This window comes from Hypomesus nipponensis, chromosome 14, assembly GCF_054491055.1.
Source record: "Hypomesus nipponensis isolate SF chromosome 14, ASM5449105v1, whole genome shotgun sequence".
NCBI classification, from domain to species: Eukaryota; Metazoa; Chordata; class Actinopteri; order Osmeriformes; family Osmeridae; genus Hypomesus; species Hypomesus nipponensis.
In genome coordinates this window covers 9,898,497-9,917,066 of record NC_140374.1, presented here as the reverse complement: position 1 = coordinate 9,917,066, position 18,570 = coordinate 9,898,497, and the positions used below count along the sequence as shown (strand labels likewise).

General features: G+C 42.2%; 1 protein-coding gene across 1 annotated transcript in view; it reads right to left on the bottom strand.

Annotated features, from left to right (window-relative positions):
- The window catches only part of LOC146258535 (proprotein convertase subtilisin/kexin type 5), a 95,202-nt gene that overhangs the window by 2,668 nt on the left and 73,964 nt on the right, over positions 1 to 18,570 (bottom strand). The window contains exons 8-17 of the mRNA XM_084671803.1: positions 5,211 to 5,405; positions 4,740 to 4,826; positions 4,377 to 4,575; positions 3,937 to 4,160; positions 3,597 to 3,839; positions 3,138 to 3,383; positions 2,803 to 2,998; positions 2,207 to 2,412; positions 1,903 to 2,003; positions 1,438 to 1,612 (exon numbers count right to left, since the gene is read on the bottom strand). Of these exons, the coding sequence (XP_084527929.1) occupies positions 1,438 to 1,612; positions 1,903 to 2,003; positions 2,207 to 2,412; positions 2,803 to 2,998; positions 3,138 to 3,383; positions 3,597 to 3,839; positions 3,937 to 4,160; positions 4,377 to 4,575; positions 4,740 to 4,826; positions 5,211 to 5,405 (1,872 nt within the window). The remainder of the gene's footprint in view (positions 1 to 1,437; positions 1,613 to 1,902; positions 2,004 to 2,206; positions 2,413 to 2,802; positions 2,999 to 3,137; positions 3,384 to 3,596; positions 3,840 to 3,936; positions 4,161 to 4,376; positions 4,576 to 4,739; positions 4,827 to 5,210; positions 5,406 to 18,570) is intronic.

Sequence of the window (18,570 nt, the reverse complement as noted above, 5' to 3'; positions counted from 1 at the left end):
ATGTCTGTGCTGCCTGGCTTATATCCCTGACCTGTTGTCATGGTCAAACCTCAAACTTGTGAAAACTCTTTTTTTTCTACTTTTTGTTAAATATATCATTATAGTTTTTTGTTTGGAAATCAAATCACCAATACAAATTTCATCATTTATTAGATGTTTTCCACTAGCCATTCACAAAGGGAAGGTCCAGGCTTGGCTTATCAGGTACTAGAACTAAGCACTTTAGAAGTTAGAAGATACTTACAAGGCTGTGGGAAGCAGGATCTATAAAATGGATATGATTGTAAACACAAAACAGTTGTGTGGCAAGTAGTTTACTGAGAGGGTAATAGGAGTTGAATTCTGGTATGAGGGACCCGTGAGCAGGGGCCTTTTATGTACTTTTGTAAAATAATGTAGCTATACTCATGTAACAGACGATTATATTACAATTGGCATATAGTGCATTTAGTAAGTAGCCTATAACAGCAAGTACAACGTAATCAAGAATCAGAAGTGAATAGTTCTACTAAAAGTGATTTGTACAAAGGAATATAAAGAAGAATGCTCGCTTTAACCAGACAGTGACATAACAGCAGTCGCACATAATTCACATATTACCCTCATTCCGATAATAGGACAGTTAGCACAACATCGACTTCAACATGGTTTTCAAGTGCAGCTCCAAACTACGTCTATTTTCGTGAGTGAATCATTCGGATTTTACGAGTAGAATGACATACAAATCGTATCAGCTCTCAAGTGCAGCACAACAAAAACGTATATTTTGATGAAACATGAATTAAATATCCTACTGACGGTTTCCTCAAAGCCTAAGACGAGGGAATTTAGGCTTGTAAAAAGCGCCTTGGTTCGTCAAACTGCAACTATTAATACGCAAGGAAGGCAGTGCGCGTTCACGCGTAGGGGAGTGGGATTCTGCGGGGGAGTGAGAATTCGGTCCAACACCGGCTCGCAAGCCAAACAAGTGTGTGTGGCGTGCGTGTTGTTTTGTTTCCGGTCTAGCTAGATCCGGTGCGGTGTTGTAGTTTTTCTAACGTCGGTAGTTGTTGCAACAGAATGTGAAAAAAACTACAAAGTTTGCTAGGCCAAAAAGAGCGTTAATCGCGTGATAAAAGAATTGACGGCGTTAATTTGGATTTGCATTAACGCCGTTAATAACGCGTTAAACTGACAGCACTAGTTTTCAGTAAAACTGCGTTGATTTTACAAGTGTAGATTGGGATTCCGAGATTATCAATTTAAATGAATGCACTGACTATTAAAGCAAATTGTTAAAACTAAAAACTTTAACAATTAATTTTTTTACAGCGGCACAGCAGATTTATACTGAGGCACGTGCCCCAGTAAAAGGGGTCTAGCGACACCCCTGTCTGGAAGTCAAGACTGCGTAAACACAGTAAGCCAGTTTGATATAAACTCTTTGTGATACTCTACCAGAGTGGAGGTCACAGACACAGCAGTCTGTGCCATTCTCCCCAGCAGACTGGCAGCAGGGTGCACAGCGGTTCTCCACAGCATGGAGAGCAGAGTCCGCATGGCAGCTTAAACACTGGTTGGGTCTGGGACCAGTACAGTGTCTACATGAGCTGTCACATGGTTCACAGGTCTCCTTAAAGACATGGATGACAATGTTGGTGACATAGAAAAGTATAGTAACCAAAATTTCTCAGGGCCTAATAAGAGGTGATCGTTGTCCACAGCATTATGATGCTTCACTTTGAATGTAAATATTGTATCACTTAACAAAAGCACTGATAGCCAAAAACTGTTGTAGGGATAATGTGGCACCTCTGTTCAGTCTTAACTTTGATAATAAGATATCCTCCCATTTGAATAGATTTACTTTCCCTGCTTCGCACTCCATGGCAAAATTGAATAGTGCTGTAACAAATAACTCACATTCTCTGAAAAGTAGCGTCCTTTTTCACAGTGTGGGTAGCAGACATTGTATTGGAGAGTGCTACCCCTGTCACACGTCAAACAGCCCTGGGGTGTGGAATCTGCAAACAAACACACACACACTGTGAGCACTTACAGAAAAATGACGGTAATTTAGAGGTCTCTGACGTAGGCGCACACATGGCACTGTTCCAAAGGCACTTCTATGGTGTGATTAAAGAACTGAAGTGGGCAGCGAGTTCTTTATGATTTACTAATGATCCCTCTGAGTACAGATACAGTATGTGGATAGTGTTTGGGTTACCTGTGCAGGTTCGGCAGCTGGTGTGACACTGTCTGCAGACATGAAGGAGTGGGTAGAAGCGGTGTGGGCAGCGTTCAACACACAGCCTGGTCCCCTGGAGCTCCAAGAGGGGAGGCAGACAGACACGACAGGACTCAGGCCCCGACCCGGAGCACAGTTCACATGAGGGATCACACTTCTCACAGTTGGAGCTCTTACTATAGTAGCTGAGGACAGAAGCAGTTTCCTGATTAAACAGTATGAATGCCTTCAGTTTGCCAGTATGCTACTGGAGTAATAAGATACAAGGAAAGAATGCATTGTTTGTTGAAAGGGAGTGTAAGGAAGATTCCAAACAGATGGCCAACACAAAATGTTAAATTAAATATTGGGAAACAAGGCAAACAGTATTTGTTCCTTGTTTGTCACTCCTAAACATACATCAGTTAATGACTGACAACCAGGATGAAGCATTGCATCAGAGAACAGTAGGGTGGTGGCATAAAGGTTTCAAAACCAAAAACTCCAAACGTTACGACTGTGCCTAATTTATAGTAAATGTTTGAACTTGTTGCAGGAACACCTCATGAATGTGATATGGCTTTATCATCCCTCACCCAGTGGGGCAGTGGGACACACACATGTGGAGGAGGTTGAAGTATCCTGAGGCGCAGGTCAGGCAGTCTTTAGGGGAGGCTCCAAAGCAGCTGGCGCACACATGGTCACATGGAGAACAAAAGCCCAGCTCGGCCCCATCGGCCTGCTGTCTGGAGCTGTAGGTACCTGCAGGACACTCACTCAAACAGGTGCTGTCTGAGGACAGACACACAAATACACAAAAAAAAACCACAAACACTCTCGCACACACACGCACACACTGCAATGTCACAAGAACGTTACACTCGCTGGTTCTGGTGTTCAAATGGAGGTAACCCTGGTGGAAGGTATTTACTTTTAAGGTATTTGGGCACAGCGCAGGTCTGGCACTCATTATGCCCTGGTCCTCCACAGGACTGGCAATAGCGGTGACAAGCTTTGCAGGTGAACTGGTCATCATGTAGGAATGTTCTGGGTGGACAGTCAGTGTCTCCCGTTACCCCACACAACAGTGTGTTTGGGTCCAGCACCAGACCCTTCTCGCACTGGGTACACTGGTTGGCCTCAGACCCAGAGCACTTGGCACACGTCTGGTGACACTCTACATAATCAATTAAAACACCAACATTTCCTAATTGTTTTGTGAACAGTATTACTGTACGGTAGATAAATATTGACCATCAATCTCCTCCAATATTTGCTAATATAAAATGACCAGCCCTAATATATCACCAATTAACAAATGTATACAATCAGGTAACAGCTTGTGCTTGAAGACAGTCTTCCAGTGGGTTCTATGTTATTTTGCTCTCACCCTGGCATTCCATAGCAAAGCTTTCATAATACGTCCCTGTGGGGCATTCTTTGGAGCAAATGCCCTGGTACAGCTTGGGAGTGAGAGTGGAGCATGTTTCACAGTCGTCAGCCAGCGGCCCAAAGCAGCTGGCACATGTGTTGTGGCACTGACCACAGCGGCCCTCCTCCATGTCCTCATAGTATCCCATAGGACAACTGGCTTTGCACACCCCATTTAAAATCAGGTACAGGAAACTGCACTCTATTCAACAGTAAAAAAGAAAGGCAAAGGTGTGCTATCAAAATTGTATGACAGGTATACATTGTTAGATAAGAATCAATATCTGGCTATCACTCACTGAAACAGGTCCTGTCATCTGAGCAGATGTCACAATGGGCAGGACAGCGTCTACAGGTACCATCATCCAGAGGGTAGGTCCTTAGGGAACAGTTGGGTCTGCACTGACCATTCTCCAGGAAGTGGTTGTCTGCACATGATAGGCACTGAGACTTGGTGCCTTCACAGGTCAGACAGGAGATGTCACAGACCTCACACAAGCTCTTCTCTTTCTCAAAGAAACCTCTGAAAACACCACATAGCACTCATTATTTAAATATACAGGGTTAGGATAAAACAAGTCTCGGACAATTTATTTCTGTCCACTATGGGCACATGTCTGAAGAGAGACAGAAATGTATCCTTATAAACACTATTTGAAAAAACTCAAACCAGGGGAGGAAGATATCACCACAAAATCACCCTGTGCAAACATATCTTTGGCCGAGAAAGATGACTCACTCTGGGCAGTTGGACCAGCACCTCCCCATGTAGAGGAACAGAGGGTAGCTGCCAGTGGGACAGCTGACACAGTTATCACTAGTCCGCTCACAAGTTTCACAGTTGGGGGAGCACTCCTCACACAGCTGGGAGGAGGGATTAGCATAGGACCCTGAGGGGCAGTGATCCACACACAAACCCTCCTGGTCCAGAACATACCCTGCACCACATGGAGTAAGAGAAAGAAACAAACAGAGACAGAAAGACAGGAAGAGACAGAATGAGAGATGGAGGGACTTATTAGGCTTAAAGTGAGATAAACAGTACATTATGTGGATCGAAGAGAAAGGGAGAAAGAAAGAGAGGAAGGGAAGGCCAGGCTACCTTCAAAACACGAAGAACAGTCCAGGGCTTGAGGTCCAAAGCAAGTCTTGCAGGATGCATCACAGGAGTGACACTCAAGTTCAGATTCTTAGAACACAGGAAAATACTGGTTTTAAAACCAGATAATATCTGTTTTTATGATATCACACCCCTATCAAACCATACATTTGAACCAACTGAACAGATAAGCAGGTTGCCAAAAATTGAGTACTATCTGAATCTTTTCACTAGAGGGCAATATTGTGCAAGCTGTAAGTAAAACGGGCTGCTTGTGATCATAATAAGATACATAGTCAATTGTAAAACTGGGTATCAAGTAGCGCAAAGCTGTTTTTGACTGTATGGTCTACAATAGATACCTTTCAACAAAGAAAACTGAGCCAAGCAAAAGTGTTTTAATTCGTCAAATCAAAGGATACGAAGTAGAAGTGATCCACATCCAGATGGACCAATGACAACTGGTTCACTCACCATCAAAAAACTGATCCTGCTGGCAGTTGACCAGGGGGCACTGCCCATGTAGAGGGGCATTTCCACTGGGGCACAGGTCACAGTCAGCCCCCTGAGGACCGTGGCATGTCTGACAAGAGCTGTGGCACACCTGGCAACGCCACCCACTGGGGGCACTGAAGGTGTGCTGAGGACACTGCTTTACACATTCCCCCTCTGAGAGAGCAGGACAAAGGAGAAAATGTGAGAATTCTCTTCTGACCCTTCTCTTTCTGTCCGAACACAGATCCACACAAAAGTGCAAAGGTCCTCATTAGTATTTGTTTGTAGTGAAATATGCACACACTAAGATGAAATGTTAAAGTAAAAAAGAACTATCCTGGAACTGAAGTCCTCATCTGTCAAACAGAAACACGTCTTTTTTCACCCTTTTTCTCTTTTTATCTTCTCTTCTCTTTATCGCTCTCCCCCGGTCTCGCCATATCTCCCACCCCTCACTTTCTCTCAACATTCCATCTGAAAAAACACTAGCTTTTCTCCTTTTATGGTGTGGTTTTATGGCTCATTAATATTTACATGAGCTGTGCGCTGATTGGTTGGTTTTCAACGAGTGAAGCTGGGGAGCAAAAACGCAACTTGGCCAACAGTAGTGATGGGAAGTTCGGTTAATTTTACTGATTCGGTTCTTTAAATCTCGTTCAGTAAAATTGATGAATCTTTTTTCGAGTCATTCGTTCATTTCAACCGGGGGGGGGGGGGGGGACGTCCACTGCAATACGTGTATACGTCCACTGTATCATATTCTCATGTAGGTTAATGCATGACATGTGCACCAGCAGATACTATTTCAAAATAAATTCCTGCATTAAAATCATGTATCATGAGTTTGTATGATTTGGTCATGTATTATCACACTAGCATTTAATTATCACGTCAAACAATTACACTGCACTAAACTGTAAGTGTAAATGTAAAGTGAAAATAACAAAACTAGTCAGTATGATGACTCAGTTAGCGAATATCATTCACGTATTACTAAAACAGCGGCCAAGCGAAAGGGAATAAGGAAACTGTTTCCTCTACTAAAAAATACAATGCGGGTCACGTGAAAAAAGGATCCAAACACTCATGAAAGACCGAGTCGGGAAATGAACGAATCGTTCGTTTCCTCTAGCTACAGAGCCTATGCAAGTCACGTGAAAAATGATCCAAAGACTCGTAGAAAGACCGAGTTGGGAAATGAACGAATTGTTCGTTTCCTCTAACTACAGAGCCTATGCATGTCATGTGAAAAATGATCCAAAGACTCGTAGAAAGACCAAGTCGGGAAATGAACGAATCGTTCGTTTCCTCTAGCTACAGAGCCAAGCCCCCACCCCTCGACTCTCGGCTTGAGGCAACAGCCCCGGTGGATGTAGGTGGTATTGCATTTCCGATTTTCTACCTGACTCGTCCGGTAGTTTTTATTCTATTAACTCCAGTCAACATATCTAAAATCTCCCCCAATAATTTTTGTTTGATTCTCGAACCTGGCTCATACTACTAGCTTTTTCATAGAAGATTTTTTCCTGATTTTTGCTAAAATTGAAACCAATCCGAAATGGGTAAACTAGAAGCCCATTTATTTGCTTACGTCAAGAAAAGTTGCCTGGAAACGTGCTCGCAGATACGAACAATGAACGAGCACAAAAGGGAGCATCAGCAAATCGCTGATTTACCTGAGCTGAATGAGAACAAGGAGAAAGGATTTGATAATCTACAGCTGCCTGCCTTTATTGTAGCACGTTTTACAAGGGGTTGCACAAAGGGTTGTTGAGTTAATTTCAATCATTTTAAAGCAGATTTAACAATTTTGTAATGAACGCTATTATGCTCATGGCATGACAAACGTAATTATAGCCTAATATAATTAGTTATAATATCATGGCATGTTACGACGTCATTATATATTGTTGACATGTTATTCTGAGGCAAAGACAAAGATGAAATATAGCTGCAAGCAGCAATGCGGGTTTCACCGCAAAATGGCAAAATATTGTAAACATGTACACTGTAGAAGATCGAGACTTGGACAACAAGAGAGCAAAACGACTTAATGTTTGCCAACAACAATAGGCTGAACGGGGATTTGAACTCATGAGCAAGTCAGACTCTCTAGCTTCTCTTCTGGACATCAACGGCTGAGATATTATAATTAGTAAGGCCTGAGTATTAACTTCTCATAGGATATTGAATCTCTTCTTGAGTTGATCTCTTTCCAGACTCTCAGTCAATGCACAACTAACAAGTCATGTGGACAACTTTTTTTTTTCTTAAAAAAAAAAAGAAAAAGAAGTATTTATCAAATTCTAAAAACGTTTCTAAAAGACACATCAATACACGACAGTCAACACATACAGGTTACCTAAAGGGCGTACAATACAATTGCCCCACTAGGGGGTTACAAGTGGGAGTCCGAGGCTCGACAAAAAGTCCACTCAAGCCCGCCCTTGGTGACTCCGTCTCCCTCTCCTCCCGATCTTCCTCGCCAGTGGAGTCAAGCGACTAGCCCGCTGCCTTCTGTCGCGACGGCCCCTGGGAAGGCCCATCCCTATGCCACTGCTCCCAGGCTGCCCTTCGGCGAGGTTTCCGTTCCTCGGGTCCGGCCATCAGTCCGTCCGTCGGTCATTCGCCCTCAGGTGGCCTGGCCCACCTCTGGGTTACCAGCACCGAACGCCAGCGCCGAAACGCCCAACACTCTGAATTTTGGGACAAGTCCCCGCCTGGCGTCGGGGCCGGAGCCCCCAGGCAGGCGACCGCTCCGACCCTCCTCCGTCACCGGATCCCAGTACCGGCGATCTGGTATCGACGGAGGAGGGTCAATGGGTCACTTGATCTGAGCCAAAAGGCCGAGAAGCGGTCATGTGGACAACTGGGCTAAAGCAGAGCTCATTTTCAGCGCCTTGCAAGAATAGCCTGTGACAGTAATGCAGCCGACTCTCTGGTCCGATTAAACTACACAACATACACAATCAGGGAGACCAACAAGATTATATTAACTAACCAACAATAACATTACAAACATCTATCTGAACGAACACAACAACTAAAATCCCTCGCACGGCTTTTGTAACGAAACTATTTTCCACGAGTCTTTGCATTTTTGGACATGCCGCACTGCATGCTGGGTACCCAAGTGGCTGACGCTAATTATCTAGCTGTGCTCCGACTGCGTGATGAGTATTAGTTTTTGGTCAGTTTTGGGACAAAGGTTAAGAAACGGTTGACATTTCAAAGTGAAATTGCATGAAATTGCGCATGGTATTTCAGAATGATGTCTGCCTGTTTACCTAAACAAGTAATCAAAATTATGACAGGCCAAAAGCCATGGTCTGGAATCGGTCCTGTGACCTTGCGCTTTGCAGCACCACGATTCAACCTATTGAGCTACACGCAAAGCTGAGAAATTCTGGTCAGTTTCTGTGTAAAAAAAGAAAGCCGTTTCTCCTGTAGCGTGGATTGGTCAATTGGGCCAAAGTTTAAAAAGCTGTAATTCAATGATCTTTTGACATATCAAGGTGAAATTGTGCATGGTACTTCAGAACTCTGTCATCCTGTTTAACTAAATATATATTCAAATTTAAGATAGACTCAAACAGTGTGGCTGGATTCGAACCTACGCCCCCTTATACTTTGCAGGTCACCGTTCCAACTCGTTGAGCTATTCTCAGTGTTGAATATTGTCATGTTCAGTTACTGTACAAAAAAGTAAGCTGTTTCTTCCGTGGTAAGCGTTGTTAGATTCAGCCAAGGTTGAAACAGCTCTAATGCAATCATATTTACACATACCAAGGTAAAATTGTTTATGGTACTTCAGAGAGATGTCTGATGATAAATATACTTCATTCGAGCTAATTTGGTTGTAAATCTGACACTACCACATGTAGACTCCAAGTAGCTAGCTACTGTTGTAAACCTGGCTTGTTTTGCAGTGGTTTACACACTCTCGCTTAACAGATGATCGGAGTGTTGTTATGGGCTCACATAAACACTCATTGCTATGTTTTACAACCGGAGGATTGACCGGAACACTAGAAACCGGTCTGTCCCAAAAAAAATGTGTTCAAAAAATTGCCTCTGACTAGTTTTGAACCTACAACCCTTTGTTTATCAGCACAACATCTCAACCAATTGAGCCATTGCCAGACCTGGAATCTGCCATGTTCAGTCATCAACTGGATAATACAATAAGAAGTTTCTCCAATGGCAATCATTGTCAGATTTGGTCCAGGCTCAAACAGCTGTAATTCAGTCATATTTTTACATATCAAGGTGAAACTTACTTCAGGGTGGTGTCATCTTAAAGCCTATTGGGTTTGTAAAACCATCATTCAAAAATAAATTTGATTTGGTTCCTCATGAAAAATGAGGCATGCAAACCAAGTTTCAGAAGAATTTGAGCAATGGGGTGGAAATGCAATCACTATGAAAAGTGGACATTTGGGCGTGGCCTGTGGCGCCCCCTATGGTCTAATGTGGGCAAGTCTATGTTTGGGCCGTAGTTGTGGCATGTTGTATCAATATAACAAATTTCAAAACTTTTTATCTCATGTGTTCATGAGATAAATTAAAAGAATAATAATAAATATAGCTGCAAGCAGCAATGTGGTGGCCAAGCAGTCAAATGACCCATAAAACACTTTAGAAATCCTCAAAACAGAAAAATCGTGTGAAGCCCTATGTGAGGCTTGGTCTGAAGATACTCTCTGCCAAATTTGGTGAAGATTGGACAACAATGAAATCAAAATGGCGGACGGATCAATTCGGCTATTATCACAAGTTATCATGTATCACATACGGGATGTCCCAACATATCATGAGACAAAGGAATCACTTAATAAAAGCAAACAAATCAACAGTTATTGGCCAAAACACATTTTTGCTTCCTGCGGCCACGCCCAGTGATTACATGACACCAAATTAATTGGACAGCCTCAAAAGAAGGTTCAGAGTCATCATATTAAGTTTGGTGTTGATTTCTCAAAGATTAGCTGAGATATGACCCAACTTCCTGTTTGGTTGCTTTGTTGCCGATTTTGATTGGCTGTACCGGACAAACGGTTTTGAAAATCGAATATCCTTTGATAAATTCTGTGAGGGTTGGTCTGATGATAATGTGTGCCAATTCTGGGGAAGATTTGAAAAAAATAGAAGTAGTTGAAGCGAAAAAAACGTGTTTCCTTAAAATTCAAAATGGTGGAAAATCTATATAACCGGAAATTAACGCCATGGTGTGCGTTGAACTCGGCTTGATCCAGGGAATCCAATGGTACCTCATTTTTGAAAATGAGTCATACAGTTCAAAAGTTGCGTGTGTAAACACAAGTCCAACTTTGACCCATTGGTGGCGCTAGAGTGGTCTAATGGGAGACATGAAACTTGGTGTATGTATAGAAGAAACTGTCCTTAAGAAAAGGTAGAATCACTTATGTGGCTTCGCCGCTTCGCGGCTTGGCCACCAAATATAGCTGCAGGCAGCAATGGCGGGTTCCTCCTTAACATTGCAAACCATTACCAAATTGACATGACACAGACATGTATTTCACACATGTACACAATATTCCAAGACAATTGGATCAGTGGTTGATTTTAAGTCATTTTCAAAAATTCTTCACAAATTGTCACTGTAGAGAAATGTCCATGCTGCCGACATTGTGGGTTCTTGATACTCTTTTGTTCCCCATGAGCAATATGAGGCATGCGTACCAACTTTTAGAAATTTTGGACAAACGGGGTTAAAATGCTGTTGTCGTCGTTGTCATCTACCGCTTGTCCGGGGGTCGGGTTGCTGGGGCAGCAACCTAAGCAGGCCCCGACTTCCCTCTCCCCGGCCACTTCCACCAGCTCCCCCTGGGGGACCCCGAGGCGTTCCCAGGCCAGCCAAGAGACAGTCCCTCCAGCGTGTCCTGGGTCTTCCCCGGGGCCTCTTCCCAGTGGGACGTGCCCAAAACACCTCACCAGGGAGGCGTCCAGGAGGCATCCTGATCAGATGCCCGAGCCACCTCAGCTGGCTCCTCTCGACGCAGAGGAGCAGCGGTTCTCCTCTGAGCCCCTCCCGGATGACCGAGCTTCTTACCCTTTCTCTAAGGGAAAGCCCGGACACCCTGCGGAGAAAGCTCATTTCGGCCGCTTGTATTCGGTCACCGCCCATAGTTCGTGACCATTGGTGAGGGTAGGAACGTAGATCGACTGGTAAATAGCGAGCTTTGCCTTTCGACTCAGCTCCTTCTTCACCACGACGGACCGATGCAGAGCCCGCATCACTGCGAACGCCGCACCGATCCGCCTGTCGATCTTGCGCTGCATTCTTCCCTCGTGAACAAGACCCAGAGATACTTGAAGTCCTCGGCTTGGGTCAATGTGCCTTTCATCAACCCCAAGTTTGCGTGCTACAGGTCTGTTGCTGCTTGTGAGTGCTTTCTGCACAGCTTTCTGTTTGAAAGCTAAAATATAAGAATGTTTTGGCATGCTAATTCAGATTTCTACAAAAAGGAGAGACACGCGCAGCTTCAATTTTACACTCAGCGTTTGTTTGACCTCCTTGTCTAGTTGTTTGTCTGCAGCGTTTAATCAAAGAAATATGGTATATGACAGCAATATTTTGTATGTAACTGGCCTTTTTAACATCACAAGTGGCCGCAGCTTTGCCCCTTATGGTCTAGGACTTCCCCTAGCTGCATTGCAAATCAAGAATAGAGCTTTTCATTTGGCCCAGTGGCAGACTGTCTGAGGTTGTCAAATGTCACCACTCATGGAATGCTTCTTGTCCAATAAAATAGACTTACTTGAATGGAACTAATTGTTGTGCACACATTTATATTCCAGTTATAAACAAACATCAACCATATTGTACATGGACAAAGTTGCTTCCTAAACGCATTCACTCTTATTTCATAGTTTTTGTGATGTCAAAGTAGAATAACTACATATGTGTCTTACATAAACATACACACTGAATTTTAAATCAATTGTAGTCAGTGTAGTTAAATGTGGTAATATGTCCATATCATTGTTGTGTTGGAAATGTATGTGAATGCTGGGTGGTTGACTATTTCTTATTGTATGATCTGTTTGAGATGTAAGCAAGGTAAATATTCCGTGAGGTCTTAAGATAGATAGCAGTTTTAGAATAAACAAATACTTTATTAGCAATGAACAAAATTTACAAGTTAAAGGCAAATGAATAAGTAACATGAATATAAGTAAAAGAACGTATGTCGAGCACACTCATGCTGTTTGAGGTTGTCAAATATCACCAGACATGGACTTCTGCCTAAATTGACATGCACCAACTCAGAGCAATGAGTTTCAACAACCATCAGCACAGTTATTCAATTTGTTGACTCTACTCTTAATGCAAGACTATGTTAAAGTTATTGTCTGACATTCTTTGTCGGCAACTGTTTATGGAGGAACCATCCCTCAACAAATTGCTTTGGTCATGCTTTCTTAAAAGTCTAGTCCTTAATTTAGATGTGCCAAAGAAGATGATAACATGACCAAGCTGTGTTTGGTTGATTCAACTGTATAGTTCTGAAGAAGAAGAAGACCTTCTGTTTCTTTTAACAGTAGAATTAGCTGTGGCCAAACTAATCACAGAATGCCTACTAGTCTAAAATGTCTACTAGACTAAGGAGTGAAGGTGGGAGCTTGGTACTGTTGGGGCCATGTACTGTTATGGTTTTTGAGTCAAACAACTTGCTAAATGATTAAATGTCAAATCCAACTTTAAATGTATAAAAGAGAGAATTAAACCTAGAGGTTTAAAAGGCTACATTTGTTTAAACAAACTACAGACAGGATTTGGGGTAAAAGCTCTAGAAATTAGCCAAGCATACATATTTTAAATATTCACAATTAATCTACTTTTCATCTTACATTAAACTATTTTTCAGATTTGTGGGGGTGCCGTTATAGGTTCGAGAGGCTTTTTTGCTCCTCATGAGAAATAAGGCATATGTAATGAATTTCAGAATTTTGGGACAAATGGGATGCAAATGGCATCACTTTGAAAATTGACAATTGGGGGGGTGGCCGTAGGGCCACCTATGGATAATGGTGGGTCATTGTGGTGTGGTAGTTACTCATGGCCTATACCATCAATGTTTCAGGATTTTGAGAACTTTTTACCTTTGCATACAAAATCGGAAATGCAATACCATCAAGATCCACAAGGCCTTTGCTAGAAACTAAGGAATGAGTGGGGGCTTGGTCAGCCCACACTCTGGAGATGTTGCGTGTGCGTCTTGTCAAGCCCGCGCGTGTGTCAAGGGAAGGCTGAGTGTGTGTGAGGATTTGGAGCACGCGCGGGCAGGAAGAGGGGAGAGAGGATTTAGCCAAAAATCACTGAAATTAGCCAAGCATGTATATTTAAAATATTCACTAAAAATCTACTTTTCATCTTACAACCAACTTTTTTTCAGATTTGAAGACTAAACATTCTCAAGAGTCTTCACAAGAACTAGTGATAGTATCAGAGTATCCGTTTTAGACAGGTGGATGTGTAAAGCATTATTTTAGCGTTAGCGATAAATTCGATTTGCTTTACATCAGTCATTTTTTAAGATATTAAGTCAATTTTTCACATGGGAACATGTTGTAGTGTCTTCCACCGATATACAAAGTTTGGGGTTGATATCTTAAAGATTTGCTGAGATTTGACCCAACTTCCTGTTTGGTTCCTTTGTTGATGATTTGGATTGGCTGTACCGGACAAACGGTTTTGAAAATCAAAAATCCTATTGATAACTTTTGTGAGGCTCAGTCTGGAGATCATGTCTGGCAACGTTGAAGAAAATTCGACCAAAAATGTAGGAGGAGTAGCGAAAAAACGTGTTTCCTCAATCTTTATTGTACAGAAAAATCCAATATGGCGGCCGTTATAGGTTCTAGAGGCTTTTTTGTTCCTCATAAGAAATAAGGCATCTGTAATAAATTTCAGCATTTTGGGACTTATGGCCTGCTAATGGCATCACTTTAAAAATTGACATTTTGGGGCGTGGCCTGTAGCGCCACCTATTGTCTCACATGGCCCATGTGTGGTATGGTAGTTACTAATGGTCTGCAGTTTCAACATGCCAAATTTCTCAACTTTTTACTATTGTGCTCTAGGGGCTGCCATTGACTCCCATGGGTAAAACATAATAATAAATATAACTGCAAGCAGTAATGGCGGATTCCTCCAAACACTGCGAACCATTGAAAAATGTTTATTTTTGACAAATTGTAACTGTATAGAAAAATGTATGCTGCAGAATTACCAATGGCATACCAAATCTGAAATGCAATACCATCAAGATCCACAAGGGCCTTTATTTCAAGCCAGTAAGTGAAGGAAGGGGGCTTGGTGAGCTTATCCATTCCAGAAAGCCTTGTATCTTTATGCATTAAGGCGTGGCCTGTAGCGCCACCTATGGGTAGTGGTGGGCCATTTGTGGTGTGGTAGTTACTCTTGGCCTATACTATTAATGTTTCAGGATTTTAAAAACTTTTTACCATTGCATATAAAATCGGAAATGCAATACCAACAGGATCCACATGGGCTTTGGGTAAAGTGTGGTAGTTACTCTTGGCCTGTACTGTCAATGTGTCAGGATTTGGAGACCTTTTTACTATTGCATACAAAGTAGGAAATGCAATGACACCAAGGTCCTCAAGGGCCTATGCTGATATTCAAGGAATGAGTGGGGGCTTGGTCAGCCCACACAGTCCTGATATGTTGCGTGTGTGTCTTGCCAAGCCCGCGCGTGTCAAGGGAAGAATGAGTGTCTGAGAATTTGGAGCATGCGCGGGGAGGAGCAGGGGACACATTTCATTGTAAATTTCCCTAGAAATTAGCCAAGCATGCATGTTTCAAAGATTCACCAAAAATCGACCTTTCATCTTAGAGTCAACTTTTTCTCAGATTTGTGTACTAAACATTCTCAAGAGTCTTCATATGAACTTGTTTGACTGGCTTACGTGTAAAGCATTGCGAACCATTGAAAAATGTATATTCTTGACAAATTGTAACTGTATAGAAAAATCAATGCTGCAGAATTTCCAATGGGATACCAAATCTGAAATGCAATAACATCAAGATCCACAAGGGCCTTTATTTCAAGCCAAGAAGTGAAGCGCTTTAATCTTCACAAGAAGTGAAGTGCTTTGTGCTTTAGGGCGTGGCCTGTAGCGACACCTATTGGTAATGGTGGGCCATTTGTGGTGTGGTAGTTACTCTTGGCCTATACTATCAATGTTTCAGGATGTTTTTAACTTTTTACCATTGCATACAAAATTGGAAATGCAATACCAACAAGATCCACATGGGCTTTTGTTAAAGTGTTGTTGTTACTCTTGGCCTTTACTATCAATGTTTCAGGATTTGGAGAACTTTTTACCATGGCAAACAAAATCTGAAATGCAATACCATCAAGATCCACATGGCCTTTGCAAAAGACCAAGGAACACTCTCCTGAAATGTTGCGTGTGCGTCTTGCCAAGCCCGCGCGTGTGTCAAGGGAAGACCTATGGGTAATAGTGGGCCATTTGTGGTGTGGTAGTTACTCTTGGTCTATACTATCAATGTTTCAGGATTTTTATAACTTTTTACCATTGTATACAAAATCGGAAAAGCAATACCAACAAGATCCACATGGGCTTTTTGTTAAAGTGTTTCTTTGCCTATACTATCTATGTTTCAGGATTTTGAGACCTTTTTACCATTGCATACAAAATCGGAAATGCAATACCATCAAGAGCCACATGGGCCTTTTTTTCAAGCCAATAAGTGAAGGGAGGGGGCTTGGTGAGCCTATCCATTCCAGAAAGCCTTGTATATTTGTGCTTTTTGGCGTGGCCTGTAGCGCCACCTATGGGTAATGGTGGGCCATTTGTGGTGTGGTAGTTACTCTTGGTCTATACTATCAATGTTTCAGGATTTTTATAACTTTTTACCATTGCATACAAAATCGGAAATGCAATACCAACAAGATCCACATGGGCTTTTGTTAAAGTGTTTCTCGGCCTACACTATCAATGTTTCAGGATTTGAGACCTTTTTACCATTGCATACAAAATCGGAAATGCAATACCATCAAGAGCCACATGGGCCTTTGCTAAAGACCAAGGAATGAGTGGGGGCTGACCAAGCCCCCACTCTCCTGAAATGTTGCGTGTGCGTCTTGGCCGCGCGTGTGTCAAGGGAAGGCTGAGTGTGTGTGAGATTTTGGAGCACGCGCGGGGAGGAGCAAGGGAGACATTCATTGGAAATTTGCCTAGAAATTAGCCAAGCAAGCATGTTTCAAATATTCACCAAAAATCGACCTTTCATCTTACAGTCAACTTTTTCACAGATTTGTGTTATGAACATTCTCAAGAGTTTTCATATGAACTTGTGATTGAATCAGAGTATCAGTTTTTGAATGGCTGATGTGTAAAGCATAATTTTAGCGTTAGCGATAAGTTCAATTTGCTTTATATCAATCATTTTTTGAGATATGAATTTGCCTTTGCACATGGTAACATGTTGTAGTGTCTTCCTCCGATCTACCAAGTTTAGTGTTGATATCTCAAAGATTTGCTGAGACATGACTTCACATCCTGTTTGGCGGCTTTTCTGATGAATTTGATTGGCTGTACCGGACAGACGGTTATGAGGATCAAAATTCCTTTGATAACTTTTGTGAGGCTTGGTCTGAAGATCATCTCTGGTGATTTTGAAGAAGATATGACAAAAATTGTAGGAGGAGTAGGCTTTCAAAGGTTTTTGATAAAACCGGAAATGGCGGGAAATCTATATAACCGGAAATTAACGCCATGGTGTGCGTTGAACTCGGCTTGATCCAGGGAATCCAATGGTACCTCATTTTTGAAAATGAGTCATACGGTTCAAAAGTTGCGTGTGTAAACACAAGTCCAACTTTGACCCATTGGTGGCGCTAGAGTGGTCTAATGGGAGACATGAAACTTGGTGTAGGTATAGAAGAAACTGTCCTTAATGAGTGTGCCAAATTTCACAAAAAGTTGTCGATGGGGTCTAGGGGCTGCCATTGACTCCCATGGTACAAGAATTACAAATAATAAAACCACCAATAACAATAGGTTTCCTCCTTACGGAGGAATCCTAAATATAACTGCAAGCAGTAATGGCGGATTCCTCCAAACACTGCAAACCATTGAACAATGTTTATTCTTGACAAATTGTAACTGTATAGAAGAATGTATGCTGCAGAATTACCAATGGCATACCAAATCTGAAATGCAATACCATCAAGATCCACAAGGGCCTTTATTTCAAGCCAGTAAGTGAAGGAAGGGGGCTTGGTGAGCTTATCCATTCCAGAAAGCCTTGTATCTTTATGCATTAAGGCGTGGCCTGTAGCGCCACCTATGGGTAATGGTGGGCCATTTGTGGTGTGGTAGTTACTCTTGGCCTATACTATTAATGTTTCAGGATTTTAAAAACTTTTTACCACTGCATATAAAATCGAAAATGCAATACCAACAGGATCCACATGGGCTTTGGGTAAAGTGTGGTAGTTACTCTTGGCCTGTACTGTCAATGTGTCAGGATTTGGAGACCTTTTTACTATTGCATACAAAGTAGGAAATGCAATGACACCAAGGTCCTCAAGGGCCTATGCTGATATTCAAGGAATGAGTTGGGGCTTGGTCAGCCCACACAGTCCTGATATGTTGCGTGTATGTCTTGCCATGCCCGCGCGTGTCAAGGGAAGAATGAGTGTGTGGGAATTTGGAGCATGCGCGGGGAGGAGCAGGGGACACATTTCATTGTAAATTTCCCTAGAAATTAGCCAAGCATGCATGTTTCAAAGATTCACCAAAAATCGACCTTTCATCTTAGAGTCAACTTTTTCTCAGATTTGTGTACTAAACATTCTCAAGAGTCTTCATATGAACTTGTTTGACTGGCTTACATGTAAAGCATTGCGAACCATTGAAAAATGTATATTCTTGACAAATTGTAACTGTATAGAAAAATCAATGCTGCAGAATTTCCAATGGGATACCAAATCTGAAATGCAATAACATCAAGATCCACAAGGGCCTTTATTTCAAGCCAAGAAGTGAAGTGCTTTAATCTTCACAAGAAGTGAAGTGCTTTGTGCTTTAAGGCGTGGCCTGTAGCGACACCTATTGGTAATGGTGGGCCATTTGTGGTGTGGTAGTTACTCTTGGCCTATACTATCAATGTTTCAGGATGTTTTTAACTTTTTACCATTGCATACAAAATCGGAAAAATATACCAACAAGATCCACATGGGCTTTTGTTAAAGTGTTGTTGTTACTGTTGGCCTTTACTATCAATGTTTCAGGATTTGGAGAACTTTTTACCATGGCA